The 15,299-nt window shown below is 36.9% G+C and overlaps 1 protein-coding gene across 5 annotated transcripts in view; it reads left to right on the top strand.

The window, feature by feature from the left end:
- TFCP2 (transcription factor CP2) overlaps nt 1–15,184 on the top strand; it is a 41,044-nt gene extending 25,860 nt beyond the window's left edge. For 3 of the 5 annotated variants that reach the window (XM_033118140.1, XM_033118141.1, XM_033118142.1), the window contains exons 6-16: nt 34–140; nt 1,138–1,290; nt 2,063–2,173; nt 2,497–2,585; nt 4,216–4,264; nt 4,677–4,770; nt 5,976–6,066; nt 7,967–8,091; nt 8,516–8,658; nt 10,163–10,214; nt 10,615–15,181. In XM_033118140.1, coding sequence (XP_032974031.1) covers nt 34–140; nt 1,138–1,290; nt 2,063–2,173; nt 2,497–2,585; nt 4,216–4,264; nt 4,677–4,770; nt 5,976–6,066; nt 7,967–8,091; nt 8,516–8,658; nt 10,163–10,214; nt 10,615–10,652 — 1,052 coding nt within the window. In that variant the 3' untranslated portion in view covers nt 10,653–15,181. Of the gene's footprint in view, nt 1–33; nt 141–1,137; nt 1,291–2,062; nt 2,174–2,496; nt 2,586–4,215; nt 4,265–4,676; nt 4,771–5,975; nt 6,067–7,966; nt 8,092–8,515; nt 8,659–10,162; nt 10,215–10,614 lie in introns of all 5 variants that reach the window. The other 2 variants (XM_033118143.1, XM_033118139.1) reach the window with 2 other exon arrangements.
- Nucleotides 15,185–15,299: the final 115 nt, after the last annotated feature.

The raw sequence follows: 15,299 nt of genomic DNA, 5'->3' as shown, positions 1-15,299 counted from the left end.
AGAATTGTTCAATGATTACCATTTGTTTCTCAGATATCCCAATGTCTGTGGGTATAATCGATCCTAGGGCTAATCCAAACCAACTAAATACAGTGGAGTTCCTGTGGGACCCTGCAAAGAGGACATCTGTGTTTATTCAGGTAAGGCATTGCAGATGGGATTCTAGTTACGAAGAGCGTCTCTTACTTCTGTTTGTTTCTTAAAAGATAAAACGTGTTGAATTGGAAATCTTTACGGGGTTCCAGCCTAACTATCCAGTGCAGACTCTTCAACATTTGCCTGAAAGCAATGAGGAGTTTCTGAATTTCTTCTTCTAATTTCCCCAGTTTATTTATTTGTTTCCCCCACCGAAATGCTTGCTAATGGCTGCATAATATTTTATTCTGGATGTAACACAACTTTCCTAACAGTTATTTAGCACTGCGATTGTCTGAATTTTTCACTATTATCTATAAAGTTAATTTGAACATCTTTATACTTAAAATTTGATTCACGTATCTGATTGTGTCCTTTGGGTAGATTCCTTGAATATTTTTATTTGTCATAATGATAGCTAATAGTTTATTGTGTACGTCCCATGAGATAGTCACTGTGTTAAATAAACACTTACATGATTTTATTTAAGACTTTCAACCATAATCCTGTGGAGTAGGAGTAATCCTTGAGGCTTAGAGAAGTTAATAACTTAGCCAAGCTAGTATTGGGTCGATTCCACCATTCGATTCAGGAAAGTCTTACATTTTATTCAGTAGCCAAGCAAACCTTTTTTCCTCTATTGCCTGTGAGCTTTGATAGTTACTATTTTCCCAGCATGCACTATGTCTCTGCTTTCTAAATCTACCTAAAAGTCCAGGAAACTTTTACTAATAGAAATCATTTCTCTTTCATGTTAACTCTATATTCTCTGAAGCAGTTAATGAATTTACAGTAGCTTTGGTCTGCATTTGTAAATCATTTAAGTTTTCCTCATTTCCTCCATCAGAGTATGAATTCTTCAAGATCGAAAAGAGAGTCCAGAGTTTTTTTGTAGGTGTTCATAATGCTTTTCAAAAGTTTTGCTGTTAGTTGCTCAACAAATGTTGTTGACTGGTTTGGCTAGCTAGCGGTACTGAAATCTAGACGTTGTATTCTCTTCAGGTGCATTGCATTAGCACAGAGTTCACCATGAGGAAACACGGTGGAGAAAAGGGAGTGCCATTCCGAGTACAAATCGATACCTTCAAGGAGAACGAGAACGGGGAATATACTGAGCACTTACACTCAGCCAGCTGCCAGATCAAAGTCTTCAAGGTATTCCCGGGCATGATGCTGGTCCTCGGAGCGCTCCTCCTCACCTTTCAGTGGTAACGTTAGTCACCAAGTCAGAAAGCCAACTTGTCTTTTTTCAAAAAGGATGAAAACTCAGTTTAAGCTAGAATCATCGAAATAGTTACTGAGATGCCTGGGAAAGAAATTTAAATAGGGATGGGTGTGGGAGAAGCGGAACTTGGAAAAGAGAGCTGGAAGCAAAAACATGAATTTTCTTTCACTATTCTTAAAGCGTATTGAAGTTACAAGCTCTTACAAAAGCTCACAAAAATTATGAACAGTTGACAGTTTTGGTTGTATTCTTACTTGATCTTCTTTCCTTATTTTGGTCTTTATTTATTTTTGTCACATGGATAAACAGATTCTCATTGCAAAAGATTCATTAATACGGAAGTATTCCGAGAATGACACTGAAGTCCCCCTTTGCCACTCTTACCCTGACTCCCCAATTTCTCCCCAGAGGTAACCACTATTAGAATTTAGTATGTATCCTCCACATAGGCCCTTCTGTGTTTTAATATACACATGTACATAGGTATACATATATTTTCTTTCAAACATAAATGGGATTATACTGTATGAACTGTTTTGTGAGGCTTGCTGCTTTCAATTAACTGTGTGCTTTAGAGATCTTTCCATGTCCGTAGCTAGAGAGCTCTTACTCTTTTTCAACTCCATCAAACATTTAAATTTCCTATTTTCAGACTTAGATGCAATGACGCATCTTGTCTTTACAAAGTATTTCTCATTTCAGCCCAAAGGTGCAGACAGAAAGCAAAAAACAGATAGGGAGAAAATGGAAAAACGAACACCTCATGAAAAGGAGAAATATCAACCGTCCTATGAGACAACTATACTCACAGAGGTAAAGGGATTTCTTTTGGTGACAATTTCAGTCAGTACTTTTTACACTTAAGAAAAATCCAATCATTTTGTAGTATACACATACATCAAATCATTATGTTGTAATTTACCTAAAACTAATACAATGTTGTATGTCTATATCTCAATTATAAATAAATCACTTCCCTCCTGGTCAGAACTTACTTGTCTTCTTAGTTATGGGGACTTCTGAGGAATGAAGATTTATTTTTATTAAACAAGATGTGCTATTCAAATCACGGTGTTTTGGTGGAACACTAAGGTCAAATGTACTTTTTAGGAACCTAAGTTGTCCTTTCTTTTTAGTGTTCTCCATGGCCCGAAATCACTTATGTCAATAATTCTCCATCACCTGGCTTCAACAGTTCCCACAGCAGTTTTTCTCTTGGGGAAGGGTAAGTCTGCGAAATGAAATGGGCTTGTGTTTGTCCTACATGTGTATTTTTTCATTGTCTTTCTATAAACAAGATCTTTTCAAATCAATACGTACTTCTGTTTGCTGAGTCTTTGATGGATTTTGTAGTAACTGAGGTTTAGAACACCTTCAAAACAGACTGAAAGAGTTTTATATAACCCTTTCTTTTCTTTTTTCCTTCCATTAGAAAATCACATTTATGGTCAGTTTTTAGTGATTTGGGGACTGATTTTCTGGGCCTTTCACTTCTCCCTATTACTGCTTGCTTGTGGTTGTTTCACTTCCTGATCATGCTTTGACCAGAGCATGGTCATTGGGAATTGAAACACAGTTGTACAAACACTTATACCTGTTTTGCTACTTCTTAAGAAGGATCCTAAAATCTAGTTGTCACGAATCTTTGCTAATTGGGAGAATAAGGTTGAAAATGATAGCTAAAATAAAGTTTTGATACTATCTTTGGGCTATATTTAATCCTGCCTTATTGTCTTTTACCATCAGAGATAATTGAAAGTTGGTACAGACACCTATTCCAGTTAAAAAAGAGTCTTATAATCCTAGCATTTAGCACATATTCTACATAGGCCATATTGAAATTTCAAATAGGCTATGAAATGTGTGAGTATATTGTTTGGTTGTAATGCTTATTTTTGAATTAAGTTAGGCTTTATATTCAACCTACTTCTGAAAGTATTTAATTAAGGTAGCCTTAAATATTCCAAATGTAACAATTAACAATAAAAATAGGTAGAAATTGTAGAAAGAATAGATAACTAGGGCCCTGAGATAAGTTAATCACTCAATTTGAATACTGAATTTGAATTTTGCAGCTAAGGCCAAAAGAAAAGAAGAAAAAGATCTTTTTTGAACAAAAACTCTATTACCACCCAAATGGATTATTTAGACTACTTAGGCAATTTTAAATATTATATAGGATTTAAGAGTTTATTCCCACTCCCCTTCTTGTCTTACTCATGTACTTCATTATTAGGCTCAAGTTTTCTCCCATAAAAGAAATGAGCATTAGGGAAGAGGGAGAATCTATAAAGCAAACGGAAGTACAGAGAAAGACCAAAGGTGTGGAGATAACCCTTGGGTTACAAATTAGATAGCACTGATTTTTGAAGTTGCTTTAAAAATAATTGTGTTTATATTATAAAAAGTGTGTGATCCCATTGCATTACATAAATTTTATTCTAATTTTTTCCTGTATATGTTTGTACATTTATATATTTAATGCAATAATAATATATTACTTTTATATTCTGATATTTTGTTTACATTCTAATAAATTTATGTTATATAGTCTTTATGCCACAATTTATTTAATCAGTCCCAACTTATTGGAATCTTGATTTTTTTTTTTCAATTTCTCCAATAATAAAAAATGTTGTAAATGACAGTTTCACTCACCCCCCCCCCAAAAAAAAAAGCCTTTACATTAAATTAACAGACAGTAGAAGTATTGGGTCCAAGAGTAAGAATGTTTTATGAGAAAGCAGAGATTCCTTTAAATTTCTAGCTTAGGGCTTTTTATGAGGATGAAGAATGAGATGATGAACCCTAGTATGTGTCATGGACTCATCCTTTCATTATAAATGTTTCTTTAGAAATGGTTCACCAAACCACCAGCCAGAGCCGCCCCCTCCAGTAACAGATGTAAGTCTAAAGTTAAATGTCAGTTATTTACATGTCTAATAATACTTTGATGACTGTGCAATTCAGTAGAAATACCCAACTTTTAAGGAGCATTCATTTAATCATTAAACAAACATTTATTGAATTTTGACTGTGACCAGTTACTATGCTAGGGACCGGAGATATGAAACAAGTAACGCAGGACCCTTGTATTTATTTAAGGAACTCACAGTCTGGTGGGGAAGCTAAGGATGGCATTCCATGGGTACCTCGCATGGTTAGAGAAGGAAGACTGATGTCTGAACAACTTCCAAGCAAACTAGGCCTGTCTGAGTGTGGGTGTGTTTGGCTATGTGTTACCTAATGTTGTTAACATTTACCTGTTTTAAGTTGAATCTGTTTAGTTACCAACAAAATGCTTTCTCTCTTTCAGAACCTCTTGCCAACAACCACACCTCAGGAAGCTCAGCAGTGGTTGCATCGAAACCGTTTTTCTACATTCACAAGGCTTTTTACAAACTTCTCAGGTTAAATTTGCTTGTTTTTTTCTTACCCCAGCATGGGACATTCTTTTATATTCTAGGGCCTCCTCGTATCCATGTGAGGTTGTGTGTGTGTGTGGGGAGAGAGAGAGAGAGAGAGAGAGAGAGAGAGAGAGAGAGAGAGAGAGAATATCTTAGTGTATTTTTCTAACTAAATGAATTTCATAGAATCCTTTAGACTTCCTCACCAGCTACAGTTGTGCTGTGAAATACTTAAAAAGAAAGACCTCTTAAATACACTTTAATTTTAACATATTCTTTATAACACTTTAAAAATGTATATTCCATACAGTCTTTTATCAAGGAGCATTTGCAGGTAGTCCGAAATTTTCCCCTTTATTTCACTATATTGTATTTTACTTGCACATTTCACTTTTATTTAACACCTTTGGTGTACCAGGTATGGTAGGAATACACAAAAGGGTAAGGCCTACTTCCTGATTATTTATCATCCAGTATCAAAAAAACCAAATCAATAGGGTGACTGGGTTAGCTCATTTGATTAGAGCGTGGTGTTAATAACACCAAGGTTGCCAATTCTATCCCTGCATGGGCCACTGTGAGCTGCGCCCTCCTTAAAAAAAAAAAAGAAAGAAATAACCCTAGACAGGGCGGCCTGTTAGCTCAGTTGGTTAGAGCAAGATGCTCTTAACAACAAGGTTGCAGGTTCGATCCCCACATGGGCCACTGTGAACGGCACCCTCCACAACTAGATTGAAACAACTACTTGACTTGGAACTGATGGGTCCTGGAAAAACACATTTAAAATAAATAAAAGTTTAAAAAAAAAGCCCTAGGAAAAAAGATGAACAAGTAGTTGTGATTAAGTAGGTAGAAAGTAAGGCGTTTGGGGGAGGGCCTGGGATTAGGGAACGCATGATGGATGAGGGACGAGGAGGAGTCTGTTGGGCAGACAGTGGAAGGGTATTTCAGGCAGGAGGAGAACAACTTGCTCCTTAGACATCATAAGTATAATGAAAGCATAGGGTTAAGTAGAGAAGATAATTGGGTGTGAATTGAGGTGGGAGAGGAAGTAGGGGCCAGGTCATGGAGGGCCTTATATACCATGCAAAAGGTTATGGATTGTAACATACTAGTTAGGAATGAGATGTCCTTGCAGCAGAGCCCATTTTAACAGTCATTAACACAGAATCTTTTTCTCCATCACCATTTTCTTATATTTATTTCAGGGGCAGATTTATTGAAACTAACTAGAGACGATGTGATCCAAATCTGTGGCCCTGCAGATGGAATCAGACTTTTTAATGCATTAAAAGGACGGTATGTAATTAGTGTTAAAATATCAGTGAGATTGGATTTCAAATGGATTTGGATTCAGGGACTCTTTACAGTGTTCTGCATAGCTACATACATCTCGTCACAGCGTTCTTTTTGCATACCAGCTATGTTCCAAATAAACAGATGAAAAATATCCTCTCCCACACTCAATTGAAGGAATTCCTCATGATACCCCATTTTTCATTTTCAGGTAGTTTTTTTCTTTTTTCTTTTTTTTTTTTTCCCCAGGTATTTTTTTCATTTAAAAATATTCATTGTCCCTATTAGGAGCCATTAGGTTCTGCGGATACATTTAGTGAGCAAAACAGGGAACCCATTATCATGGAGTTTACTTTCTAGTGGGGAGAGATAAAGATATAAATAGTAAGTATTTCGGCTAGAGATAAATGCTTTGAAGGAAAACAAACAAAAACAATGTTGTGGCCTGTAGAGTACCCAGAATTTGGTCTGGAAAGATCTCTCTGAGGAGGGAATATTTAAACTGAGCTATTAGAAGGATGGAAGCTCTGGGGTCTTATGAGGGAAGGGACAACAGGTATAAAGGCCCTGACGTCACCTTTAGCTAGAAAAGAGATCATTCTTAAGTCTGGGTAGGAATTGTGTAAGTGGCTGCTTACAAATGTTACCTGTAATACAGAGTAATTTGTAGTCCCAATTCGTGATTTCCAATTTCCAATAGGTACTAGTAATACTGATGGAAAAAAGAAACAGGTCAGTCAATGCCTTAGAACCAAATCAATGACTAAAGAATGAAATAGATTGTGAAGTATTTTTGTTTGTGTACATCACAAGGGATATTAACTCAGGTTAGCTGTAATCTTGGAAAATTTTAAGGAAAGAGGTGAAATTCAGGTGTCGATGACTTGAAGGAAAAGAGTGAATCTTTTCTTTTTAAATGTTATCTAAAGAGCATTTAGAAATGGGAAGGAATAAGATGATCAGATCAAGGGGTAATTGAACATGGTTATCTAAGAAATAAGAACAGAAAGAAGGCCTAGGCTATTTAGGAGAAGATAATGAGGGAAATAAGATTCTCCAGGTTACTATATTGGCACTTTTAAATAAAAGGTATATCTTGAACCTGACCCATAAAACAGTGGTTCACACATTTTGAATATAGATGGTTTCTGACTTTTGATGACTTAAGATTTTTCGACTTTATGAGCATATGAAAGTGATATGCATACGGTAGAAACCGTACTTTGAATTTTAAATGTTGGTATTTTCCTGGGGCTCTAGCGATAAGCAGTGCAGTACTCTCTCCTGAGCTGATTTTGCCCACCTGTGGGCCGATGTGAGTGTTCTGAGCGTGTTCAAAGTAGGCGAGGCTAAGCTGTGATGTTCGGTGGGTTAGGTGTAGGAAATGCATTTTTAATTTATGATGTGTTCAACTTTATCGGGGTGTAACCCCACCGAAATCAAGGAACATCTGTATTTGTAAACTTTACATCAAAGGTTACAAACATTAATGACTACAGAGGCCACATGTAAATGAATGACAGTCAAGTCTGGGGTGAACTGAAGAATGCGTGCACCATGCAAGGTGAGCAGCTGATTTGTTTTCTTGTGGAAAACAAATGAGGCTTTGGATTGCCAGATCTGATTTTTCAAGAAAAGCCAAAAATTCAGAGGTTTATATGATGCCTTATGACACACACACACACACACACACACACACACACACACACACACACCCCCCCCCCCCCCCCCCCCCCCCCGCCCCAATGCGGAGCTAATAAAACAGAGCAATTGAGCTGCATTGGCCCATGGGCTGCCAGTTTTCACCCCCTGCTCTATAGTATTAATGTAAATACACAAGTTCTCCCTTAAAGCGTGCTTACCATGAAACACGTATGACTAACAGCTGTTTTTCTCTCCGTAGGATGGTGCGCCCAAGGCTAACCATTTATGTTTGTCAGGAATCCTTGCAGTTGCGGGAGCAGCAGCAGCAGCAGCAGCAGCAGCAGCAGAAGCATGAGGATGGAGACTCCAATGGTACTTTCTTCGGTAGGTCATGCTGGACAGGCCCGTACAGATACGAAGAAAGGTGAAGAGGTGACTTATGAGCAGTGTGGTGGGAACTTACTGAACGGCATTTGTTAGCATTTGCTGGAATAGTAATACCTAACGTTTATTGTGTTCCTAATACATGCCAGGCACTATTCTCAGTACTTTCACATGTTTTAATTTTTACACCTATTATCTCCTTTGCAGTAGGTTTTATTGTTATCTCCAACATTTCGATGAGGAACGTGAGGCTTAGGGGGGATGTGAAGTCACTTGCCCCAGGTCACACACTGGCAAGTGTTGGAGTCAGAATTCGAACTCGGATTTGACTCTTGGGTCCTTCAGAAAAGTGGGGATTCCTAGAGATTACTTTTAAGTGCAGGTGAACTTTGTACTGACTGCTGTTGCTCTCTCCCTTTTGCAGTGTACCATGCCATTTATCTGGAAGAACTGACAGCTGTTGAACTGACAGAGAAAATTGCTCAGCTTTTCAGCATTTCCCCTTGCCAGATCAGCCAGATCTACAAGCAGGGGCCGACGGGCATCCATGTGCTCATTAGCGATGAGGTAGATTCTCAGGACAGCAGAACCACCAGATGCCAGTTAATTTGTCGGGCATGGGACTGGGGCAAGAGCAGGTCTGCGGGGCACAGTGCTCTGCTTTCTAGACCAAAGGTTTTCAAACAGTTATGCTTGCTTACCTCCTAAAAGAATTTTTAAAAAACGTGGATCTCCTGGCACAGTTTTAGGTTGACTTAAACTTTGTTTGGAGTTTAAATAGTTGCAAAAGATGTCATTTCTGGGCATATTATATGTCACGTAAAAATGAAATGGTTGTATCACTATTCTAACTGTATTCTGTGTAAACTAAATACAAGAGTGATTGTATACCACCACGTTTTAAAAAAACATGAATATACCTTTTTAACAGGATTTTTATATAATTTCTTAGTTTCCTTGAATTCATATTTCCGTTCACTTCCCTATTGAATTTTATCTTACCATAATCTCTATTTTTATGCTTGAACATCTTTTATTGCTTATCTTGCCATATTTCTCTGAAACAAAAATTTGTTTCAGCAAAATTTTGTTTCAGTAAAAATTGAAAAATAATTTCTTCGGAATAGAATTATCACCGTAATTATACAGTTGATTAAAACAGCATAAATGTATTATATGTTTTGATAAGTAATTAGTAAACATTAAGAAAAAAATTTATTAGAAGTACTTCTTTAATGAGATGGATGGGATTGTTCCATTCCCTCCCCCCAAACACAATTAATTCATCAATATTGCCTGTTGATTGCTAGAATGAAATAGATTTCAGCATCAGTTCCATCCTGTTTTTTCTCCTAGATAATAAGTGCTGTGGAACCTGATTCACATTCATTCATTGATAGACAGGAATGGATGCAGTTTTGCTGTAACACCATTGCTGGATTTTTTTTTTTTTTAACTTCTGAGTTATGTGCCAAAATTTATATGGTGATGTTGTCAAAAATTATTTTGAATCATCAATCATTTGACAGTTTGTGATTAGGACGCTCTTCAATTCTAGTGAAAGACTTAGAAAACATGTGACCTCCACAAAGAGTTTGTTACCCAGTCATTGGAATTCACATTTGCAGTTACACTTGAGCATCCTAGAGGCTTTTATGCCCCAGGGCAATGCATCTTGGTAGGATTCGAGGAGGGTGAGACTTACGCCTTTATTTTATAAAATGGGAAAAGGGAGTTTGAGAAGAGGAAGTGGGAAAGGAAATCTGAAACTGGTTCTCAGGCAATTTTAGGAAAGAGTAGACACGGAAGTTGGAAAATTAGAAGTCACTTCTCCCATATGGGCCTGTCGTTGTCTGTACCCCTTGGAAAGTCTTGGGGTTAACACAGGAAAATGCATACTCCAATTTTAAGATCACAGTTTTACATACTTAGCCTTTAAATAAAAAGGAAACGGGAGAAAACAAAGGATTCCTTTTCACGTAAATCTAATGTAATAAAAAGCCACATATGGAAAAGAAATACAACAAACCAAAGATTTTAATAATCAGCAAATTTTCTTGCTTTTTTCCAGATGATACAGAACTTTCAGGAAGAAGCCTGTTTTATTCTGGACACAATGAAAGGTAATAAAATACTAAGACAAGTACCTTTCTCTGAGGAATTTAAGAGCTTTTCTCATACTTCTTTGAGGAGAGAAAGTTTCAACCACTATATTTGAGGGGGAGAAAGTGACTTTATTAGAGGTTCCTTTGTATGAATTGGCTTCTTGCCGTTACCAGAATAGACAAAGTGTAACTGATGACTGCCATTCTATTCCACCTTCCGTGGACAAATGAGGAAATTGAGGCATGTTGTTTTTATAATGCATATTTATTATGAGTATTCTGTGATAATAAGTATGCTGCCGTTTGCTCTGCTTTGTTTTTTTTTCTTTCTAGAAAGAACTTTAACATATTTTTTCCCGTTACTGTGTTTCAGAGGTGACTAAAGATTATTCTCGCTCTCTCTCTTTTTTTTTTACAGCAGAAACCAGTGATAGCTATCATATTATACTGAAGTAGGTGTGAGGCATTCCATTGTCAGTGGCTGCTGCTTCCATCACTTCTTGGAAACTCCCCACTTGAAGGGGTCGCAAATGGAGATTTGAAGGTCTGCAGGAACCCTACCCAGGGGAGACAAGGCCACGGAGGCAGACTCCCAGCCATCTGTCTTGGCCCAAGCTCTTGTGGCACCCACAGATTACTGCCCAACATGCATTTCTGCAGCTATCTCTTAGTTAAAATTTCTGGACCCTGTTGTTGTTGAATATCAGTAGAAACTCCACATCATTTGGGGTGTTATGTAGGGCATAATAATGATGAGAATTGTGTGATGTTTAATGGAAAGATGTTAAATTTTATGATATGGAGCCGTGTAATTTTTTTCTAATATAAAAGTGAACATCTATATTCATAAAACTAGATCCTCAATCTCTTTGGCATCAAACATATTGGCTTTTCACTACAATTGGCCTCTGAAAACCTCATCAAAGAGAGAAATACAGAGATAGAATATAATTTTTCTTTTGGTTCCCCTGTAATTCTCTAATAGTAATTTTAGCTAACATTTATGGAGCATTTATTTGTTCCAGGCAGGGCGATAAATTCTTTAAATGGATTATCTTGTTTAAATCCTCTTTATGATCTTGTATGAAGTAGGTGATAATGATCCCTAATTGAAGAGGAAATGGAGACCGGTAGTAAAGTAGCTTGCTAAGTAACAAGCAGCTAGCAGGTAGTGATGCTGAAATCCAACCCAGGCAGGCTGGCTCTTATTAATCGCCATCCATTACTGCCACCCTTAAGAGCCCTGTTCTTGCCATCTTCTCTTACTGTGACTCCTCTGGTGAGTAGGACATAACATTGAATGAGAACTGAGGAATCAACCACTGAAAAGGACAAACCACACCTAAATAATGATGAACAAATCAAGGCCCACAAAACAGATGCTTTGTAAGCATCATCAGTTACCAGATCACAGAGTTTGAGGAGGTGAAAACTAGGGATTTTCTGTAATTTCCAATGGTCACTGTTCTCGAATGACCTTCTCAAACTATTTATTAATGAGATAGGCTAACCCCTGCTTTCTCTTTCCCCTCTCTGCATCTGCTCATGGTATATAGAAAGTTCTTTTACTCATGGAGTGTTCTTTTATTTAAGCTTTACAAGAAATTCATTCCAATTCCGTTCACATTCTTACTATATATTTTTGTTCTTCCTTAAAGAATGAGTGTGTGTGTGTGTGTGTGTGTGTGTGTACGTACGTGTATGTACGTATATGTGTAAGACTATGGGTCTTCTTTTTTCACATGTAAAGTTTTACCCAGAAATCCCTTTACACGTTATGTTGAGGTGAAAAAAGGTATGTTCAAAGATCATGTATTGGATTTAGATCTCTGTGTGTGTGTTTTTAAAGCATTTGATAAAGTTTAAATGTTTTTATACAGAGATTTTTGTTCATTAAAATCAACCTGCAACATGGTCTGATTTCTTTTGGTTGGAAACAAAGTGAAGACTTTGAAACTGAAAATTAAGTCAAATAACTTGTTTAAAACTAACCTGGGCAACTTGAATATTAGGCCAAAATATGTTTTCAGTCAATGATTACCAGGTGTCCCCGTTTTAGGGGGACATTTCTAGTTATATTCCTAGGACTGGTTCTCATCTTCGGGGAAGTCCAGCTCTCTCCTCAGCAGGCTCCTATTAATTTTGTTTTTTTCCCTTTTCTGTCTGAATGTTAGGCAGGGAGGGTTGGACTACATGACTTTTAAGGTCCCTTCTAAATCTGAATCTGTGATTCTTGTTTATTGCAAATGATACATAGAATTCTATTAATATATTTACACTTAGTAATTTTGATTTGGAGTTAAGGATTTTTTTTTAGAGTAGTCTTCAAATTTATAGAAATGAATTTATACAAGTTTGTAATCACAGATCTTTAAATTAATCAGAAAATCTCTTAGGCTTTTTTTAGCTCTAAAAAATACTTACATTGCCACTGCTATATAATTGGTAAGAACGGGTATAGTGATAGAACATTGTGATTATTCAGCTTGCTTTAAAAATTGGATCTGTTCACTACTGATCCTTTCAATTACACAAAAGTTTAAAACTAGGTTTTTCATTATGAAAGTAATATACGAAGTGACAAATTCAAACAATAAAGAAGGGTATTACTATATCTACTTACCTCCTAGTCCAACTCTACAGAGGTAATCATTGCAAAAAGGGTTTCTCCCCCCATATCTGTCTGTCTGTCTATCTGTCTCTCTCGCTTGTTCACTCTCTGACACACACACACACACACACACACACACACACACTCAGTGGGCTCATGTAACACTAATGATCTACAATTTGCTTTTTGTGTTTAACATATCGACTATCTATATTAGAATTGATAGTTCTACATCATTTTTTAAAAACGGTCATTCCCTGTGATGCCATTTAGGTCTTCATTTGAACCTGTATCTTCATAATTTTTTGCACGTATCTCTAAGATATATTCCTAGAAGTAAAATCTGCTAGATTTTACCTTTTTAGCAATGTGACATTTGATATTTACAACAAAGTAGATGGTTTACTGTTTCTGTTAGAGTGAGGGTATGTGAGAAGGAGAATGGTTAGATTTTAGGCCCTCCTGAGAAGTAGAGTAGCAGCCTGTTTGACTTAGCATTATTTGTACTGTTCCCTTGAAGTATAATAGGGTCCATCTAGAACAATCTGCTGTATAAAGACTGGATAGTTAAAAGGGAGTGATTGGGAAATAAAAAGGAGTTCATTGCAGAACTCTGAGGATTGAGCAGTAGTTGCTACATGAAATATGGCTATTAAGTAATAAGATTGTCCAATATTATGGCCCAATAAGAATGTATGCCCACATAAATGATTTCTTTAAGAGGCCGTTTAAAGGGAGGGGAAATGGGAATGGTGATCTTGTCTGGAAAGAGATTACAGTACAACGAATACAAGGCCACTAGAGACTGAAAGATCTGAGAAAGGTCCACATGAGGGGGCAGATGTTCTAATTCCTGGAAGTCAGGCACTGTCAGGCTCTGGGTGTATTGTGAGGATATATCATGAGCTCCCCACTGATTTGGAGGAGCATGGGGAGGGAGGGTTGGCGTATGGAACTATAGCCATTTCTAATTTATGCCTTATGAAGGAGTATTCTGAAGAAAACCATTTGTATCCCCAAGTATTCTGAGAAAACCTTTTGCATAGGGTTGCTGCAGAAATTTGGGCTGTCTTGAATGATTGAATGAAACTTCTGCATTCAGTTTTGAAAGTAACACAAGTTTGGGGTGCAAATCTTTGAAGTCAGGACTGAGCCTCTTCCCTCTTCACTGTAGCTTTTTCAAAACTGGCCAGTACCTAACAATGCCAGATACCTTATGACTAGAGAGCTAAAGTTGAGCCATTGAATCATTTTTCTGAATTGTTAGTTGGCTTCCTTGGCCATGGATGGTTCCTCTCTAGGAATTTGATCTGTTATTGCCTCTACTGGTTTGTTAGAAGAACTCCAATCTCAACAGGAACGGCACAAATGCCCCACCTAGCTGCATAATTTATATACTAACTCATAGTGTAATCCTGCATCGTTCTGCTGCTGCTCCTAAAAATGCTCTGTTTTCTTAGTTGTGGGCTAACGCTTTTCTTCTAGAACACTTATTTTTAATTTGTGATTAAGTTTTGGTTTCATTATATGAGCTCCAAGGCTTAAATGAGGAAGAATTTATTACCACTGCAAAATGGAATGAGCTGGAAACGATGCCCTATGTGGTGTGAGATTAATGCCATCAGCACCTTTTTTTGTATAATTAATATTTTATTCCCCCCCCTTTTTATTTTTACTTTTTAATGATCTTGTATTTTACCTTTGACTTTCAACTTCCATCTATTTCTACTTCCTCCTTGTTCTTGCGTCTTTTCACTTCCAGATCTCTGTGTTGTTCCTTATGAGTATAGGCCTCTTGAACAAGTTATCTTGGAAATTGCAACTAAGTCTAACATTTGTATTCTCAAATTCAGAGATTTGAAAGTTACATATGAATTAAGTTTTCAGTTGGATTAATGTCAATTATAAGGGAACTTGCTATTTAAAAATACTAGTGCATTATTGTACTATTTTGTACTGTATGGAATCTTTTAGGAACTAGTTTATTATGTGAATCTGTGTTTTCATATTTGCATAAAATGAGATGCACATTCCTCAGTCACTGCAAAATCCTGTTTTCTTTCTGAATTCTAATGTCTGATTTTTCATTTAAGGATTTAGATAGTATCTTTCTCTAGACACCTTTGTAACTTATATAGATAGTATCTTTCTCTGAACATCTTTATAACTTTGCGTTAGACTTTCACTCACCTCCTTTAGGCTTATTAAGCTTGCCCTCTCTAAACTCACCACTGCCGTCCATCCCCTCAAACCTGGTTGTTTCTTTCCCTTTTTAATAGGCAGAGTGTGTGTCAGGACTGAGCCTCTCAGTGTGTGTTATACGTATATGTAGATCAATCTGTATGTCCTTTTTGAAATCTTTGATAAAACACAGCTTTTACATTGTTTTTAGATTGCTGTGGCCTTTTTCCTTAGATTTGCACATACTGATTTCTTTTGGTTAATAGGGATGGAATTAGTCACAAAGAGGTGCCTGTCTCTAGATCTGGATT

This window comes from Rhinolophus ferrumequinum, chromosome 10, assembly GCF_004115265.2.
Source record: "Rhinolophus ferrumequinum isolate MPI-CBG mRhiFer1 chromosome 10, mRhiFer1_v1.p, whole genome shotgun sequence".
Lineage (NCBI taxonomy): Eukaryota > Metazoa > Chordata > Mammalia > Chiroptera > Rhinolophidae > Rhinolophus > Rhinolophus ferrumequinum.
Note: the sequence above shows the minus strand (reverse complement) of the source record. Positions and strands in the feature narration are given on the sequence as shown.